General features: G+C 44.8%; 2 protein-coding genes across 2 annotated transcripts; both read left to right on the top strand.

The window, feature by feature from the left end:
* The first annotated feature begins 12,764 nt into the window (after positions 1-12,764).
* LOC136481424 (uncharacterized) lies at positions 12,765-13,941 on the top strand. The gene has a single exon (XM_066478772.1). The coding sequence runs from the start codon at positions 12,784-12,786 to the stop codon at positions 13,882-13,884; it is 1,101 nt and encodes a 366-aa protein (XP_066334869.1). The 5' UTR covers positions 12,765-12,783; the 3' UTR covers positions 13,885-13,941.
* A 3,714-nt stretch (positions 13,942-17,655) lies between these two features.
* On the top strand, positions 17,656-20,147 carry LOC136479322 (scarecrow-like protein 3). The gene is made up of 3 exons (XM_066477224.1): positions 17,656-18,081; positions 18,668-19,572; positions 20,132-20,147. Exons 1-3 carry the CDS (start codon positions 17,656-17,658, stop codon positions 20,145-20,147), a joined length of 1,347 nt encoding a protein of 448 aa, XP_066333321.1.
* The last annotated feature ends 512 nt before the right edge of the window (positions 20,148-20,659 follow it).

The raw sequence follows: 20,659 nt of genomic DNA, 5'->3' as shown, positions 1-20,659 counted from the left end.
TATCCTCTACTCCAACATAGCAAAGGTATCATTGTAATATGCATGATCATTTCATCCCTTACTAGTATGCGGTTAGTGCATATATAGTACATACTTCATAGGATCATGCATTACAAATGAAATGTTTGAAATTCATAGCCTACCACTATTGCTTGAATGATTACTTGATCTAGTGGTTAGTACATGAATTTGTTCATGAGCTAGTAAACCCAAGAACTTGACTTAATTTGGATTGCTAACAAGTGACAAGTACAACATTGGCAAGATAACCCTTGCAAGAGGTGTGAAGAAGCTTGTCATTGGTTCAAACCGGACTTGAAAGCTTAAGCAAATCAATTTAGTTCAAGTCACATAAGAAGCTCATGATAATGATAAGAGTACAAGCACAAGACAACAATGCAAATGGATATCTAGTTTGTATGTATCAACTCACAAGTGATATCCTATAAGTGGTACTCATGAAGATAGCAAATGTTCAAGAAATGGTCTTTATTGATAAATCAAATAAGTGGTTCCATACTAGAAGATTCTTTCAAATGATATTCACTTCCTACAAGTGGTATCTATGCATAGTATCAATCATGCAAGATGATGGTTCCACAAGTGATCCTCAACTTTAAGTGATCATCAAATAAAGAATGCATCCCTCACCTACAAGAGCTTAAGTGCATAAAATGGATGACCCATGCATAGAATGATAAGATACATGTAATACAAGTTACAAGTTCAAAATGGTATCTACATGTAGTGTCATTCTAACAATCAAGTAATGTCCATAAAAAATGCAAGTCTCAACCATCTACCCCAAAATGCATACCTTTGCATCAATAAGAAGCACACCTTTTATGGAAATTGATGACAAAGGGGGAGAGATTGTACAAAGATATGAAGCTTGATTGAATGGGGGAGAGAATGTACAATGGAAGAGATGAGATACAAAAGAAATAGAGGGTGGACATGGACAAAGAAGAGCAACATTGAAGAAAAGAGATGGATCAAAATTCTTGGACAAGAGAAGCACACAAGTAGGGGGAGCAAGCTCATGAACTTTGATTGAGTGCATTTGATATATGCATATTCATGTGCTTGCTTGCATTGCATAAGTTTTTTCAATATGCATGCTTGTGTGGTGTATGCTAATTGTAGAACTTGGATGATGATTTGATAACTAGCATGCATAGGATGATAGCTAGACACTTGGTATGCTTTTCAAGTAATGCTAGTACCTTGCTTTTAATGTTGATCTCACAAGGTATCTAGTGTTTTATTATCAAGTGATATCTAGCTAACCATGGTGCTAAGGATGAACTTAAAGGTGCAACTCTGATTGGTACACGCTTCAAAGGTTTATTCTATACACCTTAGCATCATTTTGTAGTATTTACTCTCCCATAATTTCAATCTATGCATATGTGCAAGCTTCAAATTAAATACTCTAGCACATATGTAGGGGGAGCTAATACTACCATTTCGGGTTTATGGTACTTGTCCAAAATCATTTTCATATGGTAAAATTGCTTGGGCAAGCAACATGAATCCAAAAGAGCTTAATTTCCATATCTTTGTAGAGTTGTCATCAATTACCAAAAAGGGGGAGGTTGAAAGGTCCTTGTTTGGTTTTGGTAATTGAGTGACAACTTAGGTGGACTAATTGTATTTATATGAGATACACAGGTGATTAGTCCACAAGTACATGTGTGTGAGCAACATATGCCATGAAGGTGAAAATGGCTTGGAGATGTTGCAAAGCTCACACATGTGATGATGAAGGAGCTTAAATGCACATGAGACATGACATTGAGTCATGTGATCAAGGTGGAGAAGATCAAGACAAGACTTGGCTTGATGGACCGGTTGCAAGCGTGAAGGGCAAGTCGAAGGCTTTGGAGTGATGGACCGCGTGGCGGTGAAGCTTGAGCAAGACTTGGCACCGATGGACGATGGCAACGGTGAAGAGCAAGTGAAGTCAAGATCGATGAACCAATATGATCATGTGATGATATGAAGTGGATCATATCATTGTTGATCGTGTTGGTGCATGTGTTGCATCGACATTGAAGGAGATGGAATGGAATGCGCAAGGCAAAGGTATAACCTAGGGCATTTCATTTCACCGGTCATAGGTGTGTAGAGAAGTTTATGACCGGGTTTAGGATAGATGGCCGTACTATCAAGAGGGGCAAACTTGTTTGCATATCGGTCATCTAGTGCCACTCGAGTGATCTAACTTTGCATTGTCGCTAGGATCGAGTGGCGTGGCAAGTTGAGTGGCTAACATCCTTTGGGAAATGATTGTGAAAATGCTAACACACATACACATGGTGGTGTATACTTGGTGGTGTTGGCACATTTACAAAGGAGGTGGTGTTTGCAGGGGAGAGACGGGATTCGGCGCTTTCGGGAAAATGGAATGTCTATTTTCTATTGTGCCGGATGCAAATTCTTGTGGTTAGCACACTTAAGCAAGGGTGAAGAAAATGGAGAAGATGCTGGCATCGGTCAACTGACCGGACGCTGGATCTGAATGCACCAGACGCTGGAAGGCAGTGTCCGGTCAGGCTGACGTACGGTGACGCAGTAGCTGGAGAGTGACCGTACGCTGGCTGCGTCCAATCGCGTTCGACCGGACGCGTCCGGTCATGCTCAGGAGCTTACTGGAAACGACCGGACGCTGGGGGTTCAGCGTCCGGTCAGTTGAGTGCTGCTGCGTCCGGTCAGGTCAAGTGACCGTTGGAACCGGGACACGTGGTCGTCTGTGGGCGACCGGACGCTGAGGTCCAGCGTCCGGTCAACACGACCGGAGCGTCCGGTCGGCCCGACCATTGCCCAGTGAAGGGGTAACGGCTAGTTTAGCCCTTGAGGCTATAAATAGAAGTGGCCCTCGGCCATGGCTGGGGAGGAGCACCTCAAGGGACTTAGTGTCCATGCTTGTGAGTGCTTGGGAGCCCTCCATCACACATATACTTGATAGTGATCATTCGATTGTGTGAGTGAGCGATTCTAGTGCGATTGCATCGTGAGGTTGCATCGAGTGGCACTAGGTGATCGAGTTGCAAGCCGGTGGTGCTTGTTACTCTTGGAGGTTGCCACCTCCTAGACGGCTTGGTGGTGGTCTCCGTCGAAGCGCGCAAGAAGCTTATGCGGCGCTCCGGAGAAGTGCTTGTGAGGGGCATTGTGCTCGCCCCGCGGGAGTCGCGAAGAGCAACTCTAGTAAAGCATGTCATTGAGCTACCCTCACTCAAGGGGTAGGTTCTTGCGGCGCCCGACGTGCGGGCTTAGCGGGTGATGCTAATTAGCCGCCGAACCACCAAGTGAGCGGTCGACACAACGGGGACTAGTGTGTTGGCAAACACGTGAACCTCGGGAGAAAAATCATCGTGTCAACCTTGTTCTTCCCGTTGGTTTGCATCCCCATTACACAAGCTTGCAATTACTTTTATACATATTAAGCTTGTGTAGTTGCTCTTGTAATTAAATAGCTTATGTAGCTTGCTAATTACCTTCTTGCTTGTGTAGCATAGAAATAGCTCCCTTGCGTGGCTAATTTGGTTTTAGTAACTTTGTTAGTCACATTGCTTAGTTTGTGTAGCTAAGTATTTGCGCTCTCTAATTAGGCATTGGTTGCCTTGTTATTGAGCATTGCTAGTGAGCATCGTTAGCTTTGTGCTTTTATTTACTAGCATGTGTAGGAGCTCCCTTGTCGCTTAAAGTACTAGTGGCATAGGTTTGTGTAACCTTGCTCCTAGAATTGTTTAGGAGAGCTCTAGCTAGCCCGGCACCTTTATTGCTTAATTGTTATCTTTGCAAGGTGCTGGTGAACATATATAGTGGGGTGTAGTCTTGGCTAAACCGTTAGTTTAAATTCCGCATTTGTATCGGTTAGCCGACGCGATTAAGTTTTAGAAAAGACTATTCACCCCCCCTCTAGTCGCCATCTCGACCCTTCAGGTTCCCAGACCGCCCCTACAAATCGATTTGTAGGGGCGGCTGGATATTGAGCCACCCCTACAAAACAATTTTCAGAAATCACAAAAAAGGGGCAAAAAAATAGCAATTTTTTTTAATCCGAGGAGGTCTCCACCGACAGCCACACACACCCACTCTATCGTTGCAATATTTTTTCATGATTTTTGCACACTTTGCATGAGCCAGGTTTCGAACCCGCAACCTCTCGCTCTCGTGTAAACTCCTCTACCACTGCACCTCACAATCACTTGTGTCTATATTCCATTTTAGTTCCCACATATTATACAAAACTGAGCATAAATTGATTATTCGATACCCTAAACTAATTCAAATGAAAAAGTTGTCAACTATAAAGTCTCATAACTTTTTGAGATCTACAACTTTAATTTTGGTAGTTTCTCCATCCGAGGTCACTTATAAAATTTGAATTTCAAAATGGAGAAATTCGAACATAGTTTTCCATGACAAGATGATTTCAAATGAGAAAGTTATCAACTACAAAGTTTCATAACTTTTCAAGATCTACAACTTTCATTTTTACTGTTTATCCATCCGAGGTCGTTTAAAAAATTCAAATTTCAAATTTTTGGAAATTCAAACATAGTTTTCCTTGACAAGATGATTTTAAATCAAAAAGTTGTCAACTACAAAGTTTCATAACTTTTCGAGATCTACAACTTTCATTTTTGTTGTTTCTCCATCCGATGTTGTTTACAAAATTTGAATTTTAGTGCATAATTTTTAATACTCGGCTATTTATAGGAGCACTTCAATATTGAGCTGCTCCTACAAATTCGATTTGTAGGGGCGGCTAGATATAGAGCCGCCCCTACAAATTAGGCCATTTGTAGGGGCGGCTGATAACACCGGCCACCCCTACAAATCCATTTGTAAGAGCGGCTCATTTGACAACCATTTATAGGGACAAAAAAGGAAGGCGTTGCTACAAATTGTTTTTGTAGTAGTAGAGGCATCCTCGTCATCCAGGACGTCCTCGGCGAGGACCAGCTCCCCGTCCTCCGATGAGAGGGTGAAGGAGCTTCCGACGCCGTCGAGGCCACCCGGAGGCGGGGCTGAGCTGCCGAGCGTTAGATCTGCGTGCGGGTCGGCCGCGGCGGCCAACTCCGCCGCTGCCGCCGACGAGGTAGGAAGGGGAGAGAGGGGAGGCGAGAGAGTGGCAGGCGCTGGCGCCAGGGCGGCAGCCGGCGGTGGCGGCGGGCAGGGGCCAAAGGGGTCTGGGGGCTAGGGAAGCGACTACTGCTGTCTACAGTAGTAGCAACGGAGATAAAAAGAACACCGGAACACGCACGCGTGGCAAGTACTGTAGATAGGAGTGTGTGTATGTATATATACATGAAATATTTCATGGAATGAAATATATGGACTTGGGGGGTGTACAGTAGCGCACCATACATCGTCAGTAGGCTCGTCACGGATACCATGCATGCTTCCTTCTGCAGTTGGTCTGCGAGACTGAAATTAATAAAGTGCTTTTGTCATGCATGCCGATCGAGCAACTATCAATGGCGCGAGATCCGTCTCACAGGCATACAGTCATGTATACAGACTCTCATGTATTGGCCAGCGTACCCTGCTCTCATGTATACTATATGTTTCTCAAAATAAATCAACTGCTAAAGTTCTCCTAATTTCAAATCTTATAAATTTATAGAATTCATAAAATAGAACCAACATTATTTGTGATACAAACTAGTATTTTTAGATTGGATACATCATAAAATATACTTTTGTAGTATACTTTGGTGCCATAGATGTTAATACTCTTTTCTATAAATTTGGTTAAACTTAGGACCTATTTGGAACTGCTCCACCAAATCTGCTCCACAAACTCCACCATAGATCATCTCTAAAAAAATGAGAGCTTCTAGAGAATCCCTTTAGCTCAACTCCACATTTTTTTCCTGGAGCAGAGTCTGTGGAGTACGTGCACCTATTTGGCTGAAAAACATGGAGCAACCTGTTTGGGATTCCTCCACAAACTCCATCATAGAGCAGCTCTTACAACTCCACCGTTTTTCTAGAACAGAGTTTATGGACCTACACCTGTTTGGCTGAAAAACGTGGAACAGAACAGTCCCAAACAAACCCTTAAAATAGTTTGGCTTCGGATAACTCTAAAAGTTGGTTTATTTGGCAATGAAAGGAATATTCATGCATGCCGTCGTCCTCATACCAGTATATATATACTTACTACCTCAGTCCCAAAAAGATTAATTCTAGTTTTAGTCAAAGTTAATTGTCTTAACTTTAACTAAATTTATATAAAATATTGTCAACATATATGACTCCAAAAATAGACTACTAAATACAAATATATTTTATGATGGATATATTAATACTTATTTATTTTTTGTATAATAAATATCATTATATTATATATATATTTAGTTAAATTTAAAATTATTTAATTTAATACTATTCTAGAATCATGTTTTTTTAGGAAGGAGAAAGTGCACAAGGAATCTCTCTACTGCTGCACCCCAGGCCGCACTGCTAGCTATTGTCTTTGTTGCCTACTAGCTCAGGATATTGCACGTTGGATACTTGCAAACCGATTGCCCGTCCAAAGTAAAGAAAGAAATGTCAAGTTTGGAGAATTAATAAACCATTATTTATATAACGATCTACTTTATTAGTACGAAATAAAAGATGCAACTGTCTCAGGAGACACTACTACAAAAACTTTACTGGAGGCGGGCGTTTTCGGTTTTCCGCGGCGGGCAAAGCCGTCCGCCGTGGCCTAGAGGCCACGGTAAATCATGGCTTAACCGCGGCGGGCGGCCTTGCCCGCCGCGGTTAACCGATTTACCACGGCGGGCGATGTAACGTGCCCGCCGCGGTAAATATACTTTTACCACGGCGGGCATGTTACACCGCCCGCCGCGGTTAATCGTTTGGAAAAAACAAAAAAAAACCAAAGCCCACCGGCGAGCCCATTGTCTGAGCCCACCGGCGAGCCCAATCCCAAACCGAAACCCTAGCGCCGCCATCGTCGTCCCTGGATCCAGCTGCAGCCGCCTCTGCAGCGCCGCTGCCGAAGATGAGGCCGGAAAGGAGGAGGGCGCCGAGCAGCCGCGCATCCGCGTGCGCCGCCACCGTAGCTCCGACGTCCGTGCCGGCTCTAGATCTGGGAAAGGGGAGAGGGCACAGTGAGGGAGACGAAGAGAGAAGAGCGAGGGAGACGAAGAGAGACCTGTACCTGCATTGGCAGCGCCACCGTCGCGGCATTCCCCGGATCCGGCCGGGATCCGTCGGATCCAGCCGCCCTCCTATAGGATTCGGCAGCCCTCCACCTAGAACCGCACGCCGCCGTCGTCAGGGAGGGATGGGGAGGCCGCCTCCCACCAGATCCGGCCAGGGAGGAAGAAGGGGGCCAGATCCGCACGAGGGAGAGAGAGGAGACCAGGGCGCGCCGCCTGTGGATGTCGCGCCGCCGCGCGAGGAAGGGAGCCAGGTCCCGCGCGCAGAAGCCGACGTGCGCCACATGTCCCCAGCGCCACCGGTGGATGTCGCGTCGGGAGAGGAGTGGAGAGGTGGTGACGACGGAATGGAGAGGAGACTGCCTCGGTCTCGCGCGGAGTGGGGAGTGGGGAGGTCGCCTCGCCTCGGACTCAGTCGCGTGGAACGGAGAGGAGGTCGGGCCGACGGGTGGAGGAAGAGAGAGACAGAGGAGTGGGGTAGAAATCGGGCCTTGCTGGGGATTTTAGGCTTGGGCCTTTTCCGAGGCGGGCCATATAGGATGCCCGCCACGGTAAATCGATTTACCGTAGCGGGCACCTTAAGACGTCCGCCTCGGGAAATAGGCTATTTTCCGAGGCGGACGTCTTAAGACGCCCGCCACGGTAAATCGATTTACCGTAGCGGGCACCTTAAGACGTCCGCCTCGGGAAATAGGCTATTTTCCGAGGCGGACGTCTTAAGACGCCCACCACGGTAAATCGATTTACCGTGGCGGGCAAAAGTGCCCGCCTTAGAAAATAAAAAACGCCCGCCTACGTAAATCGACAGGCATTAACCGTGGCGGGCAAAAAGATGCCCGCCACGGAGGCCACCTGGGCGACGTCGCGCAAATTCGATCATGTAGTAGTGAGAATTATGTGGGTGCCAAAAAAATATTTGTATATATATATATATACTGCTGCTGGTACTACTAGGAGCTCCTCAGGGGGTGTTTGGTTCTTTAGGGCTCGTTTGGCACGGCTCCCGTCGGCTCCGGCTCCACTACGGTAGTGTTACTGTAGCACGGAGCCGGAGGAGCCCGAAATCGTGGCTTCTCTGGCTCCTCCTCTTCCCAGTTCATTTTCTGCCTCGATTTCTAAAACGGCTCCTGCTACAGTGTCCAAAACAGTGTCGCTTCAGTGCGCGGAGGAGGAGCCGGAGCACCCAGGAGCTGCGCCAAAGAGGGCCTTAGTCGCTCCTAAAATTTATGTTACATCGAATGTTTAGATACTAATAAAGAACATTAAATATAGATTAATTACAAAATCAATTGCATAAATAGAGGCTAATTTGGGAGATGATTTTTTTAAGTCTAATTAATCTATCATTATCACATGTTTACTGTAGCACCACGTTGTCAAATCATAGACTAATTAGGCTTAAAAGATTCGTCTCGCAATTTAGTTGTAAGTTGTGTAATTAGTTTTATAATTAATCTATATTTAATACTTCGTGCATGTGTCTAAACATTCGATGACAGGAATTTAGGAGGATGTGTAGAAACCAAACGCCCCCTAGTCACATCGCACGCTCATCATCATGCGTTCAGCGTTCGTGCAGTAAAGCTGCTAAACTCTCTCATCTCAGCTCTGCCCGATTAACGAACCAATAATTCGGAGCAGAGGTTGCAGCTGATCTGATGCGAGGCAGGCAGGCATCCTGCTGCATCAACCCTGGGCTGCGGCTGGTAGCTAGCTAGCCTGCTTGATAGCCGCTGCTGCAGGCATCAAGCAGGCAGGGCAGGAGAAGAGGAAGTGTCACATCAAGACAGGCATGAGCCCATGACTTTTCCTCCCCTTTGTAGTAGCTCAGGTAGCTAGCTTGCTGCTTTGGCGAGACTTTTCCTCCCCTTTGTGTCAGCTGTCGCCGCGCTCCATCTGCATGCATGCTGCCTGCACCGCCGCTCGTCGGCCATCTCGGCATGCAGCGTCTGCAAGACAGCAAGAAGGGAAGGCACTACTGCTGCTGCTGCTGCTGCTGCTTTTGATATTTAGGCTTTGTGTAGGATCAGCGAAAAGCTCCATGCTTAGGGTCGTAGTTAGTAGTGCTGCTACCTAATTGGAGAGGTAAGAATGGAAGAGAGACCATGCTCAATTTAAGCAGGTTCGAGGGAGTTGAATCGAACCTGAAACAACAGCAGTAGGACAGTTTATTGTATATTCAGGTTCCATTTGCAAACTGTAAAACTTAGCAAGAATTAGGAATTCTAGACACTTCCCTGTGCATACAGCTTGTCTTTGAAGCTCACCTGTGGAGGTTGGACCGTTGGACTGCCGGGGATAGGCTATATGAACAAGAAAAAAATTTGCTGTGGCTGCAAATTAAACTGTTTTACCATGAATATTGTCTACTTAATTAAGAAATTAGGAGAGTGGAGGAGGTTGCCCCCTTTACTCTCAATGTAGCTCTGCCGGCGTTGTGCCTCAGGAGTTACTGCTAGTGATCATCTTATTAGACATTAGTAATGTAAAGTTAAGGTTTAGAATTTTTTTTTGGTTCTTTAGCATTAAAAGAACCTCGTTTTTAGAAAATACCACCGAAAAGACTTACACTATGTAATAACATTGAAATTAACATTATGTCATGTTTGGTGTGGAAACACAGTGAAATCCCATCCACCTTCGCACACCTAAGAAAGGGGAAAAAATCAAGAGCTCAGCACCGCAGCCAATGGCGCCGTGACCTTAGCGTAGAGTCCCCGCTCGTCGCTATCGTAACCTCTCTGTCAAACCCGTCTTCCACGCACGCGACCTCTCCACATGAGCTTCTAGGCCCCTCAGGTAAGTGGTTTTGGTGGTTAATGCTAACCTTACTTTTTTTATTAATATGGGTGTTTTAGAGAAACAAATTTTACAATAGTGTAGAAATGGTTTTCACTGACACCACCTATTACAGTGCGTATGACCAAGAACCTCTAGTAGAAATTCATTTGTAGCGGTGGTATATAACATGATAGCCGGTAGAAATAGATATTTTCACTGACGGTATAGCTTATATTAACTGATAGTATAGATAGCCTATTTGTAGAGGCGGTTGGCTACCGCCACTATAAATCAATTTATAGTGATGGTTGCTTAAATGGGAGGAAGACAAATATCGATGAGATCTACAACTTTGTAGTTGAAAACTTCTTCGTTTTAAATCATTTTAGGTATCAAAATATTTGTTAAAAGTTCTTAGAAGTGGTTGCTTAAGTCAACTGCCCTTGAAATGATTTGTACTTGTGGTACTTAAGAAAACCTCCACTACAAATAGCTTCCATGGATGGGTCAAAAGGCAGAGGCGGGCCCACTTGTATTCAATGGTATTCAGTTGAATACCCATTATTTTTGCAAAAAAAAGTTCATATATATATAGTGTATTCTAGGCATATGTATGAAAAAACAAAAATGAAATTAAAGAAGCCACGCACAGCACGCAGGCACGCACTACGCAGCCAGTCGGCCTCCCACTCTCACAGGCTCGCCACTCACAGTCCCCAGCGGCCCACTCGGCCCAGTGGCCCACTCGGCCTCCCAGGCTCCCACAGGCCACAACCCAACTCGCCAGCACCCAGTGGCTAGGCCACACACGCGCACGGCCACGGCATAGGCACAGCACGCAGCCGGCAGCCACCCACACATCCGATCCGATCCAATCGACATCCACATCCGCGGCGGCCGGCGGGGAGGGCGCAGCTCGACGGCGGGGAGGGCGGAGCGCCGGAGCTCCTACTCGGTGTCTCGGAGGGGGTGCAGGCGGCGCAGGTTGAGGTTTGTGTTAAGAGCTCCTACTCCGATCCCAATGTTCTCGGTTAAAGCAGACATGTGAAGTTAATCTCGGATTATATGATTTTTTATTCTAATTTGGGATAGTATGGTTTGATGAATTTTGTTTATAATGTTCAACTCAGCAACTTAAATGGGTTAGCAAGCCTTTGATCAGTACATCTGTAAAAAAACTTGAACTGTTGATTTATTTAATGTGGAAGTATGATTTCGATTTAGGTGTAGAATTTGAAAAAAATTTAGTATGGTATATGGATTAACCTCTTCAATTTGTTACTTGTTAGGGTCTTAGCCTCTTAAGGATAGCAATTTGTCCCCAAATTACTTAGTCTAGCCTCTTGATTTAATTATAGGTCTCAAGTATGAAGAGAAAAAAGAGTAATACCACATATCTGAGGAGTTTCTTGCAACGGGCTGCTGCAAAGAAGCATTCACAAGATAAGGTTGAGCAAGAGGTAGAGGGAGGTATTCCATCTACTAATCAGAGTTGTATGCAACTGGTTGTTTTTGAAGGGCAGACTGATGGCAGTGGTCCAAGCATAATTTCACCAGAACCAGAAGCAGTGAGAGTTGAGGCTGAGCCTACAGTAATAGAAGATGATGAAGTTATATCCCTAAATGAATCAGATTGTAGTGATGAAGACAATGCTGACATGTATCAAATTGAGCATGATCCTGGATTGAGGGTTCCTATCTCAAGCTATGATGTGAAGATCAAGATTCAGTTCGAAGGGCATACATTGCATTGGGGCCATGTCAACCAAAGATGAAGAGGGATTCTTTTCCACAACATGATTGTGGAGGTATGCGCCGCTTCCAACATAAGTGGTTTACTGAATTCAAGTGGATTGAGTATAGTGTGGACAAAGATGCTGCATTTTGCTTTGTTTGCTATTTGTTCAAAGATAGCTGCAAATTCCCTGGTGGAGATGCTTTTGTTAATGAAGGGTTTAGAAATTGGAATATGAAAAGGAGACTTCATAGGCATGTTGGTGCTATCGATAGTGCTCATAGTGAAGCTGAAGAGAAATATAGATTGTTCATGAGACCTAAGGCATCAATCCATGAATCCGTTGCATCAAACACTGCACAGTTCAAGGCTAAGTATCTAGCTCGCTTGACATGGTCACTTAAGTGCATAAGATTTCTGTTGCGTCAAGGCTTGGCTTTTCGTGGTCATGATGAAACAAAGGATTCACTCAACAAAGGTAATTTTCGAGAACTTTTAGCATGGCTGGCAGGAAACTTTGAAGAGGTTAATCTGGTGGTACTAGAGAATGCACCACAAAACTGTCAGATGATAGATCACAAGATCCAAAAACAACTCATTGATGCTTGTGCTCATGAAACAATCAAATTTATCATAGACGAACTTGGTGATGAGTGTTTTGCAATTCTTGCTGATGAGTCAAGTGATGCATACCTACAGGAACAATTGGCTCTTTGTTTGCGTTTTGTCAATAAAAAAGGCGAACCAGTTGAGCGATTTCTAGGTCTTGTCCAAGTTGAAGATACTACATCATTGACTCTTAAAGAAGCAATTCAGTCCTTGCTTATCAAATATCAATTGCCCCTATCCAAGGTACGTGGTCAAGGGTATGATGGAGCTAGTAATATGAAGGGTCATGTTAATGGTTTGAAGAAACTAATTATGGATGAGTCCCCTTCTGCTTATTATGTTCATTGCTTCGCCCATCAACTTCAACTAACACTTGTAGCAGTTGCTAAGGAGAATACTGATTGTGATTGGTTCTTTGGGCAACTTTCATATTTGTTGAATGTTCTAGGGATGTCTTGTAAAAAGATCCGCATGCTTCGCGTTGCTCAAGCTGAATACATGATTGAAGCATTCAAATTGGGTGAAATTGAAACCGGGCAAGGATTGAATCAAGAGATGGGCTTAGCAAGGCCAGGTGATACACGATGGGGATCTCACTACAGAACTGTAATGCATATTATGTTCTTGTATCCTTCAATCAAGAAAGTTCTCTTTAGGATTGAGAAGGAAAGTAAAGGGGCTGAGGCTAATGGAGCTCAAACTATGCTCACAGTATTTAAGTCCTTTGAGTTTGTTTTCTTGCTACACTTGATGAATGAAATATTTGGATACACAAATGACTTGTGCAATGCTTTGCAAAAGAGGGAGCAAGATATCGTAAATGCAATGGATCTTCTGGAGTTCACAAAGGTAGAACTGGATGTTTTGAGGCAAGATTCTGGATGGCAAGAATTCCTTACCAAGGTCACTTCTTTTTGTGAGAAGCACAATATTAAAGTGGTTGACATGAATGGGAAGTATATTCCTATGCAAAGATCAAAGCAGTTCTATAGAGGTGCCATTAATTATCACCGGTTTCATGCTGATATGTTTTTGGGTGTCATTGATAGGCAAGTTCAAGAGCTTAATAATAGGTTTGATGAGGTAAACACAGAGCTACTTAGATGCATGTCATCATTCAATCCATCCAATTCATTTGCTGCTTTTAATGTTGAAAACTTGGTTAAGCTTGCTGGGTTCTATCCACATGACTTTGAATTTGAAGAAATGAACCAACTTCGTTTTCAGTTGCACCACTATATCAATGATGTCAGAAATGATGAAAACTTCAAAAATTTGAGAAGTCTAGCAGAGTTGTCTATGATGCTAATTAAACAAGGAAAGGTTGCTCGGTATGAAATTGTTTATAAACTTCTCAAATTGGTGCTTGTTCTCCCTGTTGCAACTGCTGGTGTTGAGAGGGTCTTTTCTATAATGAATTTGATAAAGAACAAGAGAAGAAGCAAGATGGGGCAGAAATATTTGAATGGTTGCTTGGTCACGTTGATTGAAAGGGAATTCTTCATGCAAGCTAAGAATAAGGACATCATCGCTCATTTTCAAAGCATTAAGGATCGGAAAGTTATCCTGTAACTTGTAAGTCGTAAGCTTTGTTACCATTTTGCTGTTTTATCCTCTATTTATTTCACATGTTGCAACTTTGATATGTTGATCATTAGTAGCCGAACAATTTCACATGTTCAAGTTGTGATCAATTTTATTAATCAATGATGCTTCCACTTAATTTTGTGTTATAAAACTATAATTTAGGTTGTCAAATTTTTTTTCTTGCCATCTGCAATTTTGAATACCCATGGTCCAAATCCTGCGCCCGCCTCTGTCAAAAGGTATGATTCTTTTATTGCTATCAGTAGCACCTGTGTAGTGGGATGGTAATAAGAAAAGTGTGTAGTGGGATGGTAATAAGAAAAGCGCGAGGGCTGAGTTCTTGGATTCGAATTCTAGAGGAGAACACTCAAATTCGTATTTATAAGCAAAAAAATCATGTAACGTGGTAGGCGAGCATAGCCAGCGGGTTCGGACCTAGCTATGCACTTTTGTATTTTTATACATTGTTTTTTTAATTTCTATTGACAGTAGTTTAAGAGGATCGTTAGTAAAAATATGTTTCTATTACTAGTGTTATATTAGGTCAAAAACCATGAAGATGTCTCAAATGTTGATGAAAAAAGCTAGTCAATAACAACTTAATTTGGATGTGTGGTTAACATATGTTTTAATGAAACGAATGATAACCGTGCGGAGTACCGGCGTGGTCCGCATGGACACAGCAGAGTCCCGGTGCTTTCCTTCTGTCGCCCGAAGTCCCTAGGCCTACGGCCTACTGCCACTACTGATGTAGCAATGGGCCGGGCCACACTGAGACTTTGCATGGTCACTCTACGTTTCACCAAGGACCAATGATTCCTTGCGTTGGGTTGGGCTGCCACACCCCACTTTCCACTTTTATGAACGCGCACAAAGATCATACTACCCCTTTTGCTCCAAAAAAAAAAAACAAAGATCATACCCCTATAAATACGTTCGTGAGATGGACATGGACTCGGCATATTTTTTAAATGAACAAAGTTTATTGTAGGCACCAGCTTATTGACAGGAACATGACCTAGGCACCTCCTACTTCTATGCAATTAAGAGCATGTTTAGAGGGGCTCCGGCTCCGGGTACCGTAGCATCACTGTGGAGGAGCCGTCGAAGCCTCCAAATCGCAGCTCATCCGGCTCCGTTGGTTTCGCAGTGCAATTTGGAGGGAGCTGGAGCCCTGCTGGGAGCCGCTCCAGACGCCAACAGTGTCTAACAGGGCCAAGGCAGGAGGAGCCAGAGCCCCTGGAGCCACGCCAAACACTGCCTAAGTTGCAGCGCTGCTAGCACGTCCGTCAGACAGTTTAATTGCAAAGATAAAAAATTCCCACCAAAGTATATTGTCTCTATATGCTACGTGTATTGCGCGCAACATCTTTCAATCTACAAATGCATAACATGGGGAGTTCGCATGACCACTGAGGTACTCCATCCATTTCAATCCATAAGTCGTTTTGATTTTTCTAGATACGTAGTTTTTATCATGCACTTATACACTATATCTAGATATATAGTCAAAATAATGTATCGATAAAAACTAAACCGTCTTATAATTTGGGGCAGAGGAAGTAGGAAAAAAGGAAAGTGCTTGTAACATGTAAAATCGTCCTATGCAGGATTACAAATTGCCTATTGCAACATACAACACACAACCAACGTGCAACATCCATCCAAAAGTCAAACTCATTATCTAAAAAAAACAGCCACAAGTCAACTAATGAAAACCCTAAAGTAGAGGGGGGAAAAGGAAAACTACTTACAACATGTAAATTCGTCTTACAATATCACAAATTGCAGGTTGCAACGTACAATACAACAGTTCTCTCCAAGATTACGGAAATCCACATGCAACACATCCAATAGTCAACTAGTGAAAACCATTGAAGTAGGAAAAAATAAAATACTTGTAGAATGTAGAAGCGTGTTATGGCAACATCTCAAATTGCCTATTACAACATAGAACACTAAAAAATATTTCCAAAATCACAAAAATCAACAACATCCAAAAGTCAACTAACAAAACATCTCAATTACCCTTGAGCAATATCGAAAGATTTATTTATCACCGCAAACACTACGAAATGATCTTTTATATGTAACATCTCTAAATCAACGGTGCAACATCACAAAATTCAATGAAATATGGATTTGAAACGTTTCTACAAGAATCTAAAAGCCTACTAAACACATGCACAAATGCCACAAAGAGACAAACGTTTCAGGAGAATCACTTGTAACCGATTCTCGTTTTTTACTAGTTCAGAGAAACACCCAAAACCATGTTTCTCCCAATTCTTTCTCTTTTTTTTTTGAAAAAAAAAATTAGCAGGAGCACTGCTATACAACATAAGAAGAAGAGCAAATCTGGAGTCTTACATATTAATGCTACATATAAGAAAGGGCACGCGCACACACAAACACTAAGATGGAGGATCATTTGGGGTTAAAGGAAATCTGGTAGCACTTGTCATAAGTCTTATTTCTTCTTTGATTAGGTCCAGCACTTGGAGTGTTGATCATGCCGATTGCGTCAATCCTTCAAAGGTCCTTTGATTGTGCTTTTTTCAAATGTTCCAAGACAAGTACGCATGAGGATTGCTGATATTGTTCTCTGTTTCGTTGCATCCTGTCCTTGAAGCCAGCCAAACATATTTGTGAATCCAACGAGTTTTTGTCCAATTTCTAGTTTCAAGAATCTAACAAGATATTCAAATAGTTTCATGAAGTAATTCTAATTTACCAGAGAAATTAAACGCTTCCGAAGAATGTCCAGATTCATAACGTTTCTACGAGAATATGGAATCCTGCCAAACGCATCTAGTCAAGTTGCATGTGAATTGGATCCATGGAGTTTGCATGTCCCTGACTTACGCATCACTATGCAGCAGGATCCAGGACGAAGTTCTCCAAGCATGGCCGCCACCAGGTACGGTGTATGGATACTTCTTCTCTGAAACTACGATGTACAAGGACGAAATTCCAGTTATAAACTAGTCTTAACTCCATAGTCCTAGGAGGATGACCACAAAGTAAATTTGTCCGTTGCTTCCAAATGGATACGAAAAACACAAGATGTACGGAATTATCCTCATCTCCAATGCCAGCAACTTAGGATATCCGATCCTGTACTCCCTCCATTCCAGAACGAAAGTCGTTATGGGATGCGTATAAATCAAACTTTCTTAACTTTAGCTAGGTTTGTAAAAATATGTGCAACATTTACATATCTCCAAATAAGTTTATTATAAAAGTATATTCAACTATCTATCTAATTATACTAATTATGTATTATAAATATTAATATTCTTTTATATGTAATTGGTCAAAGTTTTAAAAAAATTGATTTCTGAGAAACGAGAATAACTTCTGTCCTGCAATGTCCGAGAGCATTGCATTGCTACTACTAGTCTACTACGACGAAGCTAAGCTACTTGCTTGTTTGCATCTACCTCTCCTAGTTTGCTCAGATGCTTGGTTCAGTACGTCCAAATCCCTACCATCAACCCCAAGAAAAAGCCCTAGAATTTCTTGTTCTCGTCGGCGCTGCCTTTGCATTGTTGCATTTGCATGCATCCGTACAACACAAGCATCCCCATGTACGTATCACCTGTGTATAAATACGGCACGAGCGTGAACTTGCAGTCCCTGCTCCCAGTCCAACCACTCAAACTGCAGCGTGTAGGTGATCGAGCTCGAGCTAGCTTATACACACACTGCATGTACACAGTGCACACAACGACGTCGCCATCGTCTTCGTCTGCCATGCATCGTCCTACTCCTATCCCTACCGAGAACGACGACGACGACGTGTCAATGTGCGTGCCGGCGCCGGCGCCGCCGTCGCAGCAGGAGCACCTGGTGCAGGACCTGTGCCAGTGCGCGGGCCACGTGGAGGCGGGCGCCATCGAGCGGGCCGGCCGCTGCCTGGCGCGCGCCACCGGCCTCGCCGCCGCGGTGGGCGACGGTCCGCTGCGGCGCCTCGCCGTGCCCATGGCCGACTCCCTGGCGCGCCGCCTCATCCGCCTCATGGTCCCGGCCGTCGCCGACGCGCTCATCGACCCCTCCGACCACCTCGACCCGCGCTGCGTCCGCGCGGCGCGGCGCAGCTTCTTCGAGCTCAGCCCGTTCCCCAGAGCCGCCGTCGCCGTCGCCAACCGAGCCATCCTTGAGGCCATGGAGAACGAAAAGGTTCTGCCTTGGCTTGTGTACTGTGCTAGTCCACCGATCGAAGAACAGAGCTACTCCTATACTAAAGATAATTAACGGTCTTGTGCTAAAACCCTAGCAAAAACTGGAATTAGTTTAAAAGATGGATCAGTGGCACTATTTGTGTGAAGAAAATAGTGCTAAGTACAGTACTTGCTAACCTTCCGTTTTACGGTAACCCTAGCAAAAACTAGAATTTAGATTAAAATATGGATCACATGCTATTTCGCCGTGTTTTACTGTTTGTCTTTTATGTGAATATTCATATATTATTGGTACAACTAGTCAGAAAAATATGGCATGCTTAGGAAATATAAAAAATGTACTTACTGTTTTGGATATGAAAGTAGTCACGATCTTAATAGAAATTATAATAAAATTATTTGGCAAATATTTTTTAAAAACGACTTCTACTCCAACAAAGCAAACACAGCCCAAGCTATTTTAAGAGGAGACGGTGCCTGCCAAACTAGCTCTCAGTCAAAGTTATCATTTTTAACAGAGGGCATTCAGATTTATTTATTTATATATAACAGTAACAAAATTGTTTCACTTTCACGGTGATCAGAATGTCCACATCATCGACTTTGCGGGGCCTACCGCGCAGCCATGCCAATGGATCAAGCTCCTACACGACTTCAACCGTCGCCCGGGAGGGCCGCCGCACCTGCGCCTCACCATCGTCCACGACGACGGGGACCTCCTTGCCAACATATCAGAGCTGCTCACGGACGAGGCCGAGCAGCTGGACGTGCCACTCCAGGTGCACCGCGTGGTCGGCCAGATCGAGGCACTGGATTCCACCGACCTGCACGGCGTGCTCGGGCTGAGGTCCGGCGAGGCGCGCGCGGTCGTCTGCACGCTGCAGCTGCACCGCCTCCTCGCGGGCGCCGACGACCCGGCGGGCACCTTCAGCGCCGGCCACCGCTTCAACCAGACGGCGAGCGTCGCGCGGCTGCAGCAGATGGCGTCCACCTCGTGCCCGCCGAGCGTGGGCTCGTGCGGTGGCCGTGGCGACGACGACGACAGCGACAGCAGCCCGGCCACGCCGATGGGCTTCGTCTCGCCGCCGCTATCTACGCCCCAGCTCCAGATGCCGCCGGCGCTGGCGAGCTTCCTGTCGGCGGCTCGCGCGCTGTCGCCCGAGGTGGTGGTGGTCACGGAGCAGGAGGCCAGCCACGGCGGCGTCTCGTTCCGGAAGCGCTTCGGCGAGGCGCTGGGGTACTACGCCGCCGTGTACGACAGCCTGGACGCGGCCGCCGAGGCGTACCGCCGGCCCGCCACCGAGCGGGCGGAGGTGGAGCGCGCGGTGCTCGGGGAGGAGATCCGGGACGTGCTGCTGCGCGAGGGCGCGCACCGGCGCGAGCGGCACGACCGGCTGCAGCGGTGGGCTGCGCGCATGGAGCTGGGCGGGTTCAGGAGCGTGCCGCTGAGCTACGTCACGATGAGGCAGGGGAACGACGTGCTCCACAGGTGCGGCCTGAGCGGGTGTGCGGCGCCGGCGAACAGCAGAGACCACAGCGGCTGCCTTCTCTTGTGCTGGAGCTCGTGGCCACTCTACTCGGTCTCGGCATGGCGGCCGGACGGACGCTCAGGTGCTCCCGGTCCCGGTCCCGGGAGCTGCAGCTAACTAAGCACTGACAGCGCCGTGCCAAATGGAAGTGGTGGCTCCTGCGCGGCATAGTTTTGAGGAGAGCTGATGTGCTGATCGATGGCGATTCATTCGAGGGTCAGTGAATTTGGCTGTCAGGATCCAGGGTTAAAGTTTAGTTACGTCACATCGAACATTTAGATACTAATTAGAAGTACTAAACATAAGCTAATTATAAAACTAATTGTATATGAGTAGACTAATTAGCGAGACGAATATATTAATCCTAATTAATCCATAATTAGTAAATGTTTACTTTAGCACTACATTGTTAAATTATGCACTAATTAGACTTAATAGATTCTTCTCGTAAATTAGCCTCAATCTATGTAATTAGTTTTGTAATTAGTCTATGTTTAATTCTCCTAATTGGTATCAAAGATTCAACGTGGCATGACTAAACTTTTGCATGAGGGAAACAAACGCAGCCAAGGTAATTAAATTAATAGGTGTCACACTGACATGCATGGAGATGATTGATTGGAATTGGAACAAGAATGATGTAGTGTTTGACAACGTAAAAAGGAAAATCATATTTGCTACCATCAGCTCTAGGTGATCAGGCAAATCAGCAAGGGCTCTTTTAGCAGCATACCCGTGAAGAAGAATGACATAGAAAGTTACATTAGGTTTTATGCCCTTCCTAATCATAGAATCAAAAATCTTTTGGGCTTCCGCATTTTCCATTCTTGCAAAGATAGTACAACAGCGGACCATAAGTAACAACATTTAGGTGAAGACCCCAAGCATACATTTCTTCGACCCTTCGAACCACCTCTTTCCACTGTCTTGTAGAGAGGTATCCATGGATCAGACAAGTATATGTCTGGACGTCTGGCTTAACACCTTTATCAATCATATGTTGAGAGACACCCTTCGCCTAGTCAACTGTCTGAGCTTTGCACATGC

Source organism: Miscanthus floridulus, chromosome 9 (genome assembly GCF_019320115.1).
Source record: "Miscanthus floridulus cultivar M001 chromosome 9, ASM1932011v1, whole genome shotgun sequence".
Lineage (NCBI taxonomy): Eukaryota > Viridiplantae > Streptophyta > Magnoliopsida > Poales > Poaceae > Miscanthus > Miscanthus floridulus.
The sequence above is the reverse complement of the archived record's forward strand: the minus strand, read 5'-3'. Positions and strand labels throughout refer to the sequence as shown.